Here is a 16,777-nt window from a genome sequence, read left to right as displayed (position 1 = left end):
GTATATAGATAGATAGATAGATAGATTCATACATACAAGCCTCAGTTCCTTTTGAGTGTTGGGCCTCATGGAGGTAATGGCCAAGACCTGAGAAGAAAACACATCAAGCCAAGCAAAATCAGTCATGACAGATACTGGTGGCACGCTGATTGGCACCTATGTCGGTGGCACATAAAAGAACCCATTCCACTCACAGAGTGGTTGGCATAAGGAAGGGCATCCAGCCATAGAAAACCATGCCAAATCAGACTGGAGTCTGGTGCAGCCTTCCAGCATGCCATCCCAGTCAAACCATCCAACCCATGCCAGCATAGACAACGGACGTTACATGATGATGATGATGAAGATATGTATGTATATTATCTATATATATGTGTGTAATCATTGTCAACACCATCATCATGTATCTAGTTTTTTTCTACCTACATGCTTTGGATGAGTCTTTTGTAACACAGAACTTCTCCGTTTTTCTTGTCTTTTAGCACCTTTTTTGTGAGATTTAGCATTCTGAGATCACCTTTACCTCTTCTTCTCAACTTTTCCTCAGCCTACCTCTTCCACAAGTTTCTTACACTTGGATATATAAATATATGTATTTGATTACAAGCAAAAGTTTAATCTCTCTCTTTATATATATATATTTACACACATGCATATATATACACACACACACTTTTATATACATGCATGTATGTATGTATTACATTATTTTGAATAAATAAAGATATATACACAAATCTATTCTGTTTCATATCTGTATCTGCAAAATTATACGTGTTTTGGTCCCTAACAGAAATAGAGGATATTTTCTTCACTGCAAACAGACAAAAAGAAACATGCACAGACACACACAAACATGCACACACACACAAGCAAGCACATACACATGCATACATATACGTATGTGAACACACACACACACACACTCACACACACACATACATATATATATATATATATATATACATACACACACATGTGTGTTTATGTGTGTGTGTGTGTGTGCGTGTATAATTACACACATGCATACATATATCCTTAGTCACATTTTATATTTTTTGATGCATATTTTTTCGTGAATATATTTTATGCCTCCTTCTCTTTGCAACCATACACATACCAATATTTATCTAGAGGTTTTCATATGAAAGATTCTGTGCATGTTTGTATGTTATCTTCACATGAATTTCGATGGATACATATAATCAAGTATTTTATTGTTTGTTAGCAGTTTTTTTCTTCTCCTTCTTATTTTTCTTCAATTGCAGGCTTTGTTGTAAGGGAGTTATTAACAGATCCGGTTTTTTTTTTTCCTTTTATTTTTTTCCCTTTCTTTCTTCACTGAAATAGAACTTTGTTTACTGAAGTGTGAATGTTGCTGTTTTTTTTTTCCTATATATCTTGTGTGGTTGGACAGTAGGCATTGTGTTGTTGAAAAATAAGAGTCCTTGTACTTTGCTGATATCTGTGTGTCATAACATTCAATGGATATCATTCTCATGAAGGAAGGAAGCTGTGTCTGGTGTAGTCAACTATGACAGGATGTTATCAGCTATCTTCAGTTTTCAATATCTGGAATTCAAATAAGCAGTGTACAAGCTTTTGGAATCTATACAACTAAAGGCATTTGCATATAGATGTATAAAGCAGTTTGAAGTGAGAAGAAATATTAACAAAAAGTATAAAATAAAACTAAAGCAACAACAATAAAAATTATGGTGACCAGCAAGCTGTAAATAGACCATCTCCTTTGAGATGATGGTGAAGGTAAATTCGTAAATTCTATTGAAATCTCAGCCTATAAGAGAAACATGATATTATTCCTCACTAACCATTTTGGCAGTGAAAGAGAAACATCAGAAGTTGACTTAAAATATAGTTTTAGTTAGTAATAATTAAATAACAATGCAGAGTTGTTTAAATCTATTCAGGATGAAGGGGAGTTGTTTGTTTAATCTCAAGAGAGGATGAACCTAATACTTTGTGTCATACAGTATAGGTTATAGCTAAGTGATGATTTGCTTATTTGCCAGTAAATGTTAAACTGCTTGTTCCTATGTGAAGGTTTTCTTTTTAGTTTGTGGATTAAGTAAATCAGAAAAATTAGTTTCATTTCCAAACAATGGCATGTAATGTCGCATAGAATATTCTTTTACCTTATTTCTATTATTATCTACCTCAGTTTTTCGGACAAAAAAGATATAGCAACATGCCAGAAGTTATTTATTTGCCATAATCTGTGAGACTGGAGTTCTTGAATACCAGTGAAAAGCTGAAGATAAGAGATTACACAAAAAATTTAAACACAGATATCTGGTTAAAATGTTTACTTTGCTGATGAGTACTTCTGAAGTTTGGTTTCATGCATGACCCCTTGGGCAAGTGTCATTAACTAAATCTTTAACTGACCAAATACTTTGCGAACAGAATGTGCACAGGCACCTATCATATATTGATACATGCCCACAGAGACACAGATACACATAGACACAGACACATATGTACATATGTGTATATCTATTAGCCTATCTATCTATCTATCTTTCTGTCTGTCTATCTGTCTGTCTGTCTGTCTATCTATCTATCTATCTATCTATCTATAAGACAAATAATTTGATTCATCTTCAAAGTAATAAAGCTAACAGTGAGCATATCACAATAATTTCTTAATCAAGCACAAAACTTGAAAATTGTAACGACTGTATTTGATGACATGTAATGTCCATTTTATTCACAAAATATCTCAAAAAAAGAAACAAAATTACCCAGGCTCCTACATGTAAATCTGAGGCATGCATAATATTTAATGCTCTGAATAAACACTGCTGAAATTCGGGTGCCTCTTTTGTGCCCACATGTCTTTTATGCCATCAAATATTTAACATGTTACTGAAAATGTCGTGAACTTTGTAACATCACACTTGTAAAGTAATGTATCTTTGTTATGAATTTTAAAGAAAACTGCTGATGCCAAGAAAATCAGCAATGCCAAGCGCATATAGGGGTCTAAAAGTAGATAATCATCCTACTAGAATGAGCAGCCAATTTCCTTCAACTTTTATTCTACTATCTTAGAAAAAAGAAAAAAAAGACACATTGAATAACCTTGCCTGGGGTATACTATTGCTGAGAGAAAGTAGAAAGATGGTGTCGTGAATACTCCTTTTCATTCTAGATCTACTCAATCAAGATTGAAATGAGGCTAAATAACAATAAAAACATGATGATGAAGATGATGAGGTAGTGGTGATTAAAAAAAATCAATAAATCATTATTATTGTTATTGCTGTTGTTATAGCGATACAAGTGGCGGAGGTGGTGATAATGATGATGACAGTAGTGGTAGTAGTTTCTTCATTTGCTAAGGACCACAAGAAAAAAAAAAAAAACTTCAAATCAAAGAGGAACAAGGTTTGAAAGTGAGATACAAATATATATATGTATGTGTGTATGTCTATGCAAGCGCAGGCATATGGATATGAGTGTGTGTGCAAGTAGATGCATGTGAGTGTGAAGATGTGTGTGTATGTGTAGAAAGACAAGAATAAGAGATTAAGTAGAACAGAGAAGACTGGGGTTATACAGTTCAAAAATATAATTTCCAGGTTGAAAAGTGAGTGACAGTTTTGATTTCATAGAAGATGGCTTGCAGGATTGATTGATTTATATGGACTCTAAGGAACTTCAGTTTATCAAGAATTCACAGAATTGAATTTGATCCCCCAAAAGATAACTCTTGAGAATTTACACATATTTGGGGGAACAGTTGCTTCAGTTGACACTAATATATTAATTTTAGGAGAAAAGCAGGAAACAAATGAAACATAAAAATAATGATAATAATAATGATAGATAGATAGATAGATAGATAGATAGACAGACAGATAGATAGAACTAATAGTTCAGAAGAATATATGAAAAAGAAATGGCTCCATGACAGGAGGGTTCAACTACTGGAGTGATGTGAGGCACACTACATATGCAAGCTTGGATTACTCTGACTCACCAAAAACCCAATACCTTCTCCAAATTCTTGCTTCCAACCTCAGCTACAAGATTAATGTGAGTGCATTTAATCATGCCAATTTCACCACATACATGGGCGTCATATCTCTCTCTCTAACCTCCATTTCACCCCCTCACCCTTTCTTTCTTCACCTTTACCACTATTTTTCCATCAAGTGTTTGATGAGGGATTAATCTGAAAGAAATATCAGTCTTCAAACTTTTCAACCACATCTATCATACAACTTTCTTTGCCTCAGCCATTAAACGGAGGCAAAACTCTAAACAGACGTTCAGTCTTCACAATGTGTTCAGTTGACCATTGTTGAACATAAACTTACCTATCAGCAATGTAGAGTCTCTAAATGAATATATGTGAGACAGTTTCATTATTTTGCAAGTATAACTGAAAGTAGTACACGATCATACATGTTTGTGAGTATGGCACAATTCTTTAAATTTATCCAAGTACTTGACTACTGCTTTTTTTATTGACTTAGAAATTGAAAGGCAACATCAACCTTGGCAGAATTTGGGACTCAGAAATCTAAAAGAATCAAATGAAAATGTCATAAGGCAATTTTTCCCTGTCAGTTTTCTGATTCTATCGTAAAATATATTATTGTTATAATCAGATTCTACTCAAAAATATCCAATGAAAGCAGCCATTTACTGGATTATTCAAATTCTAGCATTAGTGATTGACTGCTGAGAGGAGGCACAAGGAATGAGTTAAGCAAGAGGAAATCAATGGAGAAGGATGAAAACAATTGTAGATATCTGTGTTGTGTTAAAGTGAAAAAATGAAATAATGAATAAAATTACTGAAGGAACTTGATTTGGTTAAAGAGATTAAACAGCCATTAGTAAGAATACTTGAAAATGATTTGTGACTGTTTTTTTTTTAAACCTTTAGCATTTAAACCGGCCATATCTGGCCCAAATATTCTACATGTTTTATGATCAAACTGGCCAGAACCAGCTTCTCATACCTACCCTACAATGCCATTCTAAAAAAATAAATAATCACATCATCAAAATCTCAAAGTTATGAGATAATGCATGATCAATTCAAAATAACGTGAATAAAAAAGCATAACATCTAAATGCCAAAGGTTAAGCCATGAAAGGCCAGTTCAAGAGCAGACCATTCTTCAGTTTCTAATTATTTCCTTAGTTAATTATACAGTTAACTGAATATGAGAAGTGGAGTAAAAATTTGTCTTGGCAAAATGGGGACTACAAAGAGTTCTTGTAAGTTTTGCTTCATATGCTAAATTACCTACAAAAATAATATTAATTTGCATGAAGGTATGCAGGAAGGAGACAATGTTTTGAAATCAAGGAGATTATGATAGTTAATTGGCTGTTCCACCATAGTCTTTTTGCCTCTGAATAAGCCATTAAAAAATATATAATTATTTCTTCATGATACTAGCATTAAAACCGACAGATATAACAGTCTAATTTTTGATTGCAATATATGCTTAACTCTCTTTTAACCTTCATAACTGTGTATGCTATTTCTTCCAACAACACTCATTTTTCTATATGTCATCATCTAGGTTTTTATAAAATAGTTGGATCCAATTTTTGTGTACAGATTTTATATAGGGTTAAAATATGCTTAAAGCAACAATTTCCTTCAAATTATTGATGATAATCACAATAATTCTTATCCCCTCAAGACTTAACTCTATATTCTCATTATAAATATCTATCTTCAAAGAAATAATATCTATGTGAACAGAAAACCTTTAGGTCAATTTTTTTTCTTGTTGGTCTGAAAAGAAATTATAACTTATCTTTAACAGCTAGAATTATTTATTGGCTATTCATATAATACATCTTGCACAAATTATAAATCAGCTTCTAGGTATACACACACAAAAAATATACATATGAATATTTGTGTGCATGAATACTAGTTGTGTGTGCATGAATACTAGTTGTGTGTGCGTGTGTATGGTATGTGTTTGTGCATGCATAAAAGTATACATGAGTGTGTGTGTGTGTGTGTGTGTGTGTGTGTGTGTGTGTGTGTGTAAAGAGAGAGAAGGAAGAATAAATAACAAGGTATTCATGTTACAGATATGTCTGTCTATATGTAAGTATGAGTTAAACATTTTTTCCATAATCTAGTGAACTGAATACTTGTTTCATATAGCAGAAACATTATAAATCAACTGCTTTTCTCTCCATTTACATTTCATTTTAACTTTGTCTAAAATACTTATTATCTGTTTCTTTATTTTCTTCTATAAGCTTTATTGAATATCTGCATCCTAATTATTTACTTTAGTTTATAAACATGCATGCACACACACACATACCAAGGACTATGTTTACACATATATGTGTATGCATGTATATGTAATATATATATATATATATATATATATACACATTATATACGCACACATATACACATATAATCATTATCCTCCTCGTTCTCATTTTAACGTTAATTTTCCCATGCTGGTATGGGTTAGATGCATCTACTCTAACAAGACTTGTTATGTCCACTCACCATCTCTTTAATGAAGTGCAGCATTCTGAGGTTACCCTGCATTACTTCTGCCCATGTCTTACTTGGTCTTTTTTTTTTCTTTGAATAATCTATCTCTCGAAACTCTTGGCACTTCTTTCACCCAACTATCTTACTCTGCATGCATCACATAATTCATAACAGCAAAGTCTTCTCTCATTTACATAATATATGGTTTAGCTTATATCATTTTTTTTTTCTTTTCAGCTCATTTGAGCTTCTTCTTTCATGGATGTTACACATCCAGAAAAGCATTCTTGCTTCACCCATCCTTCACATTCATGGTCCACATTCTAACTCTCATACAATACAGCCCTTAATATGTAGTCATCATAAACTTAGTCCTTTCTTTGGAGACAGAATCTCTTTATTGCCAAGCTTCTTGAACTTTTTCCTCTTCGTCCATGCCCTAATTAGTATAATTGCACACTACTTAGCCCTACTTCTGTTGAAGCTAAAGAATTAGAAGCTGTCACCTTTTCTAGTGAGATTACAATGCATTGGAAACAATTCATTTCATAGGTCCTTATACTGCTAATTACTCTTCTGCTTCAGATCTCACTCCATTTCTTATTCACAAATTTATTGCATAGGGTATACAGTACAGAATTTGAACCTACTTTTCTGAATGTTAAGCATAGATATGTCCTGTATAACAGTACTGGGGACACACACGCACGCATACACATGTGCACACACATGCACACGCACATGTGTAGTAGGGAGTTCTAGGAGGGAGATAAGGCTTGAAAAAAGGGGTAATGAAAATGAGAAAATGATGGGTGAGAGAGGATGATGGATGTTAATAGTAGATGATAGAAAAGTAATGTGAGAAAGAGGAAAGAGTGATGATAGCAAGAGAGAGAGAGAGAGAGAGAAATACTGGTTCCAAATTCTGGTACAAAGTCAACAATTTCAGGTAAGGAGTAAGTCAATTATGTTGACCCCAGTGCTCAACTGGCACTTATCTTATCAACCCTAAAAGTACGGAAGGCAAATTTGCCTTCAGTGGAATTTGGATTCAGTACGTAAAGATGGACAAAGTGCCACTAAGCATTTTGCCTGGCATGCTATAATGATTCTGCCAGCTCATCACCTTGACTTTCTCCCTCATTTCCTCAAATATATCTACTTCCCCTACCATTCTCTAAGCTCCTCAAATCACTTCCAGTGAGGACTTCTATCTCACTTCACCCATATCTTCAATAACAACAATGTTTGAAATTTTTTTTGGCAGACACACTCTCATTTCATATAAATTCAGCTGGTACAGAAACAGAATCTTTCGTATTCTTCAATTCTGTGCATCAGTTCATCTTATACTCTCATTTCTTACCTTTACATTTCTTACCAACTTTGTATTTAACTCCACACTGCACATTAATAAAACTAGGTAAATTTCCTTCCAAATTACCTTCTTTCATTCCAATACTTGCATCACATCACATCACATCACATACATACCTAGTATAAATGCATATGTAGTCACTCCAAACCAGTAAAGCCAATGGTCTTGATAATATTCTTTCTCTTACCTACAAATATTGCACCTACAAAATAGCCCTGATCTTCAGGAAACTTTTCAATCTCCCTATAGAATATGAACTCGAATACAAACTGTAAAAAACAAAAAGCAATATCTACTGTAAAGCATTTTGTACAATACTCAGATGATTTTTGCCAATCCACAGCCTTACATGTGTGATTGAATATATATGTGTGCGTATGTATGTGAGTATATATATATATATATATATATATAAATACATGTATACATATATGTAGTTATATGAATATTTATAGATATATATGTATATAAATATATATATATATATATGTATGTATGTATGTATATGTATAAACATGTATTTATATATATATGAATATATCAATATCTCTCTATCTATCTACCTCTTTGTTACTCTCTCTCCATATATTTACACATGTGTATGTGTGTGTGTGTGTATGTATATATTTACATGTATGTGTGTGTGTGTGCGTGTGTGTGTGTGATATATGTACATATATGCATAATTTGCTTCTCATTCTCCATATGCCTCACACATTCAGTTCTTTATTGGAATTTGTAGATTTCCTAGTCTTTTGATTAGCTGTATCTAAATGTACATATATAAATGTACGTGTGTGCATGTATATACACATATACATGAGTGTGTATGTGTGTGTCTGCCTGTCTGTATGAGCATGTATTTATATAAAGAATGATATTTTAAAAGATTATTTCCAAGGGAGGAAACGATTGAATCCAACAAGAATTCTTTGTATTGCATCAATTTACCAAAATGGTTCCATGGTTTTCAAGTGAAACACATTGACAAGAAGATTCTATTGAGATATTTTTTGTATTTATTTCATCTCTTCATCTATGAAATGTCTCCATCAATCAACCAGCTGTTCCTGCAGCCTAACAGGCAATTATTTGCATCCTTATTGCAAATGTAAAAATCTAAATTAGACCAACAGTTGATGCTACTGTAAGTGTTAATAAAAGCATTGTTGCTGCCATTATAATTCTTGTCAATCTTTTAGTACTACCATGCCTACTGACATCACCACCACCACCACCACCACCATTACTACTACTACTACTACTACTACTACTACTACTACTACTACTACTACTACTACTACTACCACCACCATCACTATTACTATTTCCACCACCACCACCACCACCAATGCTACTGCTGTAATTCATTACTGCTTGTCTCTTTTGTAGAATATAGCACCAACAGAGTATGACAGTAATGACATATTTGCTTAAAAATTCTTCTACTGGTTGCAGCCATTGGACAATGGCCATGGTAGAGGACTAAGTTCTTCAGTTGATCATATCATATTCACTCTTCCTCAGCCATCTGTTTTGATGATCTCCGGCTACTGAACGACCAAGTTCTACCACCTTGACACAGAGAGCCACAGCTCACTGCCCATGTCTACACTGGTACAGGCCATGTCTATACTGCCCATGTCTATACTGGTACAGGCAAGTACATGTGCCACTTGCACACATACACATGCTTCCATTTTCATCAATCCTATTTCTATATCATTGTATTCATCTGTCTGAGATTACAAAGAGAAGATACTTGCCCAAGATTTCATACACTGTAGTTGTAGCTAGAACGTTGTGGTTGCAAAGCATACATCTAAACTACATGGCTTTGCCTGTGCATGTATATGAATGTGTGTGTGTGTGTGTGTGTACAATAATGTTTTAATGCATCCATGTACCCTCAAATGAAGGAAAACCTTTTACTACAGAAATAGTCTCAGGAGTAATTTTCCCTCATAGACAACATATGTGAAAACACACTGGACTATAAATTGCATAACTAAATCATGGGACACATGCATATATATATATTTATATATATCACAGTATTGACCAGACCATCAGAAGCTGTTAACTACCACTGATCACAAAGTGCATCCAATTCTGTCTTGTTTGTGCTATTCTTTTCCATCTTGACCGAAATTGCTTAACGAAATCATCTTCTCACCATTGTGGAGGCCTTCCAAGTGGCCTATTCCAATCTTTTGGATACTACTTGGCAACTGCACAAGTCCACCCGTTTTCTGTGAACCTTTGCTTCATTTTAGTCGCCTTTTGTCTGACAACTAAGTTTATTATTTGAATTTTGTGTCACAGATGTCATTTACCAATGGATGAACAATATGGCTAATTTAAAGCTATGTCCCAAGAGATCTTTTATTTCTGAAATGCAACTTTAACTGTCTGAAATGAAATAAAAATAATGCAATTATTGAAACACTCCCAATTGTTATAATATCATTGCTGACTACTGCTGTGAAACATTTTGTACTGTTGTATTCTCTAAGATTTAATTAAATTTGAGATAAATTTGTGACTCAGCACAGACCTTAGATTCCCATCTCATCCCATCCCTTAATTATTTGATATCTACTTTGTAGATTTAACCTTCAGCCATCCTTGTATATTACTTAGTTCAATTATGTTTTTCTTGCTATAATATACACCACAAATATCATTTGTAATGTCTGATTTATTCATGTTAAAATATCAAGAACTAAATATGTTTTCATTAAAAGTAAAGAACAAAAGAAACCATTATTATTGTATTATTATAATGTAGGGGTATTGGCAGAATCATCAGAGCATTAGACAAAAATGCCTTGCAGTGTTTAGTTACAGCCCTTAGCCTTCTGAGTTCAAACCCACCAAGTTTAATTTGGCCTTTGAACATTCTGATGTTAATAAAAGAAATAAAAGAGTGAGACCAATTTCCTTGTGTAACAACATTCTCTAAATTTCTGGTCTCGTTCTCATGTTAGAAATTATTATTAACCATTATCCTGTAAAGTTGTGGCCTAGCAAAATTGCCAGAACATTGGACAAAATGCTTAGTGGTATTTCTTCTGGCTCTTTACATTCTAAATTGAAATACTTTAGCTTTCCTAATTCTTGGGTTGGTAAAAACAACATACTAGTGAAGTACTGGAGTTGTTATAATTGACTTTCCCCCTCACCTCAAAACTGCTAGCACTGTGCCTAAATTCACCAGCACCAGCACCAGTCTTAATTCATGCATCAGTGGTAATCCACTATTCACACTACATCTGTCCATCAAGCTGACCCAATGTTTACAGTGGTCGCCTACTTGCCCATCTCTCACTTAATCATCTTTCACAACTCCCATACTCTCCTGCAACCTCCACCCACACATACTCCTGAGTCCTCTCTCCTACTCACTACACCCTACCTCATACCTTCAGAATTTACACATTACCACATTATTTTTCTCTCTTTTCAGCCCTGCCCAATCACTCTCACCTTCTCTTCTAAACTGTAAGGGCTCACATAGTTCCTCTACAGGAAGAAACTTACTCTGAACCTTTCTCTAATACTTTTACCCCTTGTCCTCTAGTGTATAGCCGCCCTGTGGGAATATGTAGTCGTGCAAGTTGTATGGTAACCTCATTTGTTCTGGAGGCTTGAAAAAGCACCCAATATACACAGCAAAGTGGTTGGTATTTGGAAAAGCATCTAGCCCTACAAACCATGCCAAAACACACACTGGAGCATAATGCTATCATTGGGCCAATCAGATCTTATCAAATTATCAAACCAATGCCATCACGGAACATGGTTATTAAATGATGATGATGATGATGATGATGAGGAGGAGGAGGAGGAGGATGACGACGACGATGATGATGATGATATTTGTGTGTATGTACTTAGATAAATTGTAGTTCACTATAGTTGTTTCAGGTATATTTTTATTGATATGTGTGTATATATATGCATACATACATATATATTTGTGTGTGTGTGTGTGCATACACCACACATATATGTGCAAATGTGTGAATATATCAGTCTATATTTATATTTAAGTATTTCTATTTTTATCATTGAAAATAGGACTAAACTAATTCCTCATTTTAACCTTTAATAAATATTTTTAATATATTCTTATTAATACTTAATCTTTCATATTTTATTGAGAGTAAGAAACTTGTTAGGTCTATTAATGTCTTTTCAGAAACTCCTCAGTTCTATTTTCTGAATGAAATAGGCTTATTTGTTATTACTGATTTTCTTGTAGGTGAGGGTTATGGAAATGCTCTCTTGTGCCGGTTTTCCATTGGTACATTTTCCAACTGTTCATATCAGGCTTCTTTCAGAAAGCAAGAATCAATTTTTCTTTACTCTCATGCTGTTCCTGAATATGCAGACTTATGATTAAAATCCTCTTAGCAATAACTTAGCCTCACTTTTCTTTATATCATCACTAACTCTATTAATTGGTGTATCCTTCTAACTACTTGGCTACAAATCTGCACTAATTCAGCTGGTCACTGATCAATGGTATTTTTACTATGGTCATATAATTTTAAGGTACAGAGTATCAAGGATGACATTATCCACTGTGTACAGCTTTGTTCAAAATAGATATAATTTGAGGGAAGTTGTTTGTATTTTCTAGCAATTTGAACAGCCACTTACAAGCTTCCATCAAGAAGTAGTTTAGCTGTGCTGTACATATGTTTGTTACTAAGATGTAAAATCTGTATATTAAACATTTGCTTTATATTTAGCTAATATTCTAAGGCTTTAATATCTTATGTGAGATAGTTGCATTACTCGATTTTTACATTTCAGTTTTCTTTTTTTTTTTATGTCAGATGATAGAATGATTCACACATTATTGTAGATGCATAAAAGCCAGTATGAAAAATATACCAGTATGCATAGATACCTACCAATTTATTTGTGTAGCTTAATGAGCTGAAATGGTTGTTGGCCTACAATCTGAAGTGTCCATAGTTGTATCTTGTCACTGGCAGTGCACAACATCTATGAGAAGAGTACTTAACTTTCAATAATCCCGTCTGCCTTGCAGTAAGTAACTACCACAATAATGAGAAAATCTGTCTTTTACAGAGAAAGGGAAAGTGAAGTCTGCCCCACTACAATTTATTGATGTTTAATCTTAGTTGTTTTTTTTATCACAATTTCTCTTTCAAAACTAATGCTAATACATTTGTACATCTGATTTTCAACAGTAATATATTATGTACAAAATCACTCCACTAGAAATTACTTTCAGAACCATTTTTCCCTGTAACTTGCTTGCTACATATTATTTAATCCCATACTAATGCATTAATATTCTTCTTAATGCTTTCATCTTTTCGTCTAAGCACTATTGGAAATCTCAGACAATCTGCCACTTACATAGCATTTTAGCTTCCCACTTAAAGCCTAAATGTCTTTAATTGCTTCCCATATCCCTTCATCAGCTTCTGTTAGAATTCTACTAAAATCTTTGCTTCTATGTAAATGCGAGTTTGATGTTTGTAACCTAGGTTTTGCTTATGGGAAGTTTTGAACTTAGCATTGAAGGCTAACGAAACACTTGCGAATTACACAGTAAGTTAGTTGCTTACAATAATGATCAATATTTCCTTATGGAACCTATTTTAGGGATAATTATATGATTTTGGCAAGCAATGTATGTGTCTGCATATGTGTACGACTGTGTTAGTGTGTATGTATGTGTGTGTGTTTATGCATGCACATGTGAAAAACACAGGATAAGCAGAGAATAGTACCAATTAAGTAACTTATATAAATTTTCTTTTATTTTCCAAGTATTATTTTTTTCTGATCTAAGTGGCACTAGAATTTGAAGTAGTCAAATATCATATGTCCTTACAAAGATAGTGAAATACATATTTGAAAATGAACAACAATGCATACAGTGAAAAATAGCACATGTGTTTGGATAGTAATGCATGCATCAGTAATTGACAAGTTTCAGTGTACAGTATTAATAAAAGAAGGGTTTATATAAATCTATAGCAAAAAAATATTATGTATATGATCGTATGTTTACAAGTCACTTGAATAATTCATGTTGTGTAAATAGATTTATTTATGGTATGATGCATGTGTTATATAGAAAACAGTATTAAACACATGTTTATGAATTAAAAGCTCCTCTTTGGGTAAACATGTAGTGCAAATGGGGAAAAAAATGTTGCTATGGAATATACAAGTAAAATATGTGTTGCAAAATCTTGTAGAATAGACCTTGCAATGGATTAATTTTTTAATTCAGCTGAATGTGTCTTGTTATTTAAGACAACTGAATATGTGAATGAACAGTGACTGACTCTCTTCTTGGTACTGCTTTTATTATGGATATTTAAGAAAGAGACAATTAGAGTTCATCTTATATAGATAAAATGGCTGATAGAATATTATTTTGTGACTGGTCCCAATAAAAGTGGTGAAAACACTAAAACATAACACATAATATGAAAGAGCCATTACATTAGCCCTTTTCTAGATTACATCAATATGAACAGTTGGTAAGGTTCGATTTTAGCGACCAGCTTGTCAAAACTGAATGCCAGTACAAAACTTTCTCAAGGCAAATAGAGTATATGGCTAGTTGACATGTGTAGCTCTAGTCTTCTTGGGCAACTGGGGAATAAAATGGGATAGCGGGGGTTAGCTGATCTTATACCTTAGTTATACTTATGGTAGATTAGTACAGGAATGAGCCTGGGAAGTTGTGGTTGTTTGAGACACTGTTTATTGATCAGTCTTCAAATGTGCTGGCTTCAGAATGCTGATTCTAATAATCTCCTATTAACCATGTATGTTAATGGTGATATACTTGGGTATACTGTGTAACATCTCAAGAGGTTGTTTATGATGAAAATATTCTACCATGTCATTAGCTGTTGATGGTAAATGGTAGTACAGGTTTCATTACAGTCTAGCAATCTTGTCAGTTCCATGAATAGCCAATGAAGGACAGGAATTTTGTCTTGACCCAATACACTCTAAGACCAAGTGGTTCCACTTCCTCACTTAGTGAAAGGAGAGCATTCCTTAAGACATCCAGAGACTCAACAAGAACAAAACTTAGGTCTGTAATTCTATTTTCAGCAATGAGTACATTGCAAGTTGACCAAGCCACCATCCTGCCAAGTATCCAATCTATGCCGGCATTGAACAGAGTGGGAACTAAGACATAACCCTGATGGATCCCTGATCTAACTAGGAAAAAATCAGATACTGAGCCCCCAATCCAAACTGCACTGACTGCTCCAGTGTACAAGGTCATGATCAGCCCAATCAATTGAGGAGGTATATCTTGCAGCCCCAGAATCCTCCAGATGTGTTGCAGAGTTTGACATAGGCTGTAAGAAGTCCCTGCCAAAAGCTCAGCTTGCATTCAAGCCAAGATCCTGTCAGTAGTTGATTACTTTGGCATGAACCTGATTGCTCTGGGTGCTGAGAGGCAAACAAATGATTTTGAACTCTGTTCAGGATGACCCTGGCAAAAACCTTACTGGGTTCTGAGAGAAGTGTAAGAGCCCTATAATTGTTGCAGTCATAGCAGTGACCATTACCTTTCTAAAGTGGGAAAATTATGTCCCTCTTCAAGTCAGGTTGTATTATGCTACTGCTTCAGACTGAGCTGATGATCTGCCACAAGAACAAGACTGCATCAAGCCCTGTTTATTTTCCCCATGGATACTACAAACACTGGCTGCCTTCTTGCCCTTCAGCTGATTTACTACTGTACAAACCTAATCTGAGTGTGAGCATATTACTTTGTTTTTACTTTGGAAAAGACTTTGAAATCCTCACTTTTACTCTCCAAGCCAAGGAAAAGTTCAAGAAGGCTGATGTTTACACAAAAGATACTTAACTTCATGTATACAAGGTGCTAACAATTCTATTCTTTTATTCAAACTGTTATTGCCTTCAAACAAAGTTTTTAATCTTTTACATAAATGAATGCCACATGGCATTTTTGATTTGAAGTTCCTGTTCCTGCACGGTTATGCCTTATCTACAATTGACCAGTTAATTCTGATTTTTGTGGATTTGTCACTCACAAGAACAATATAAATGTCAACAAAACTATTGTGTATTTTGTTTAATCAGGGCTGAGAAATGAATATTTGTGCTTATAAAATCTTTTTTTGTATGTCCGATCAGTTGCCCCAATATATATTTTATAGGCTCATCTTTGATGTCTGATTCTACCTTAGCACTGCATACTATGTATATGGATATGTGTGTGCGTGTGCGTGTATTTATATGAGCATGTCAGGTTCTTGTTTACATTTTCATTCTACTGAATCCTTCTAAGGTGGCTTTTATTTTCTGGTGACCCAAGGAAATTATATTAGGCACTTTCCAAAGGTGCTGCATAGTGTGATAGAATCAAACCCAGAATCACGTGGTTGCATAGTAAACTTCTTAACCACAATACCATACTTCTGTAAACTATTCAGTTATTATATTTTTATAGACATGTTCTACATTGTGAACTTCAATTCAATAACAGCAAATGGCATATCTTGCCCAATTGGTTTGCTTCTATAGAAGACGAAAATGTAGAAGCAAATGAAATCTTGTCATGTGTTTGCATAAATTTATATTTTGTATGGAGCTATAATTCTGAGTATCATTTTGGTGAATCTTCTACAATCTCTTTAAAATTGCCCATAGGCAATTTGGTTTCACTTGTATTGAAGAAAAAAAATAGCAAGATTGAGTTAAAGGTTAATGGTGAAAAGTAAAATGCTAGTTCCTAAAAGATTTATTTATTTACTTACTTATCTATATCCTCATATGTTTATTTTTTATTTTATATATATATATATATATATATATATATATAT

At 33.8% G+C, this 16,777-nt stretch overlaps 2 protein-coding genes across 2 annotated transcripts in view; one reads left to right on the top strand and one right to left on the bottom strand.

The window, feature by feature from the left end:
• LOC106872376 (protocadherin beta-15) overlaps positions 1-16,777 on the top strand; it is a 182,321-nt gene that overhangs the window by 31,932 nt on the left and 133,612 nt on the right. The gene's annotated exons all lie outside the window — the stretch shown is intronic.
• On the bottom strand, positions 14,866-15,315 carry LOC106872375 (uncharacterized). The gene has a single exon (XM_014919347.1). The coding sequence runs from the start codon at positions 15,313-15,315 to the stop codon at positions 14,866-14,868; it is 450 nt and encodes a 149-aa protein (XP_014774833.1).

This window comes from Octopus bimaculoides, chromosome 14 (genome assembly GCF_001194135.2).
Source record: "Octopus bimaculoides isolate UCB-OBI-ISO-001 chromosome 14, ASM119413v2, whole genome shotgun sequence".
Taxonomy (NCBI): Eukaryota; Metazoa; Mollusca; class Cephalopoda; order Octopoda; family Octopodidae; genus Octopus; species Octopus bimaculoides.
The sequence above is the reverse complement of the archived record's forward strand: the minus strand, read 5'-3'. Positions and strand labels throughout refer to the sequence as shown.

Coding starts and splice junctions, on each gene's coding strand:
- LOC106872375 (XM_014919347.1), bottom strand. CDS start 15,315: ATGCAAGCTGAGCTTTTGGCAGGGACTTCTTACAGCCTATGTCAAACT.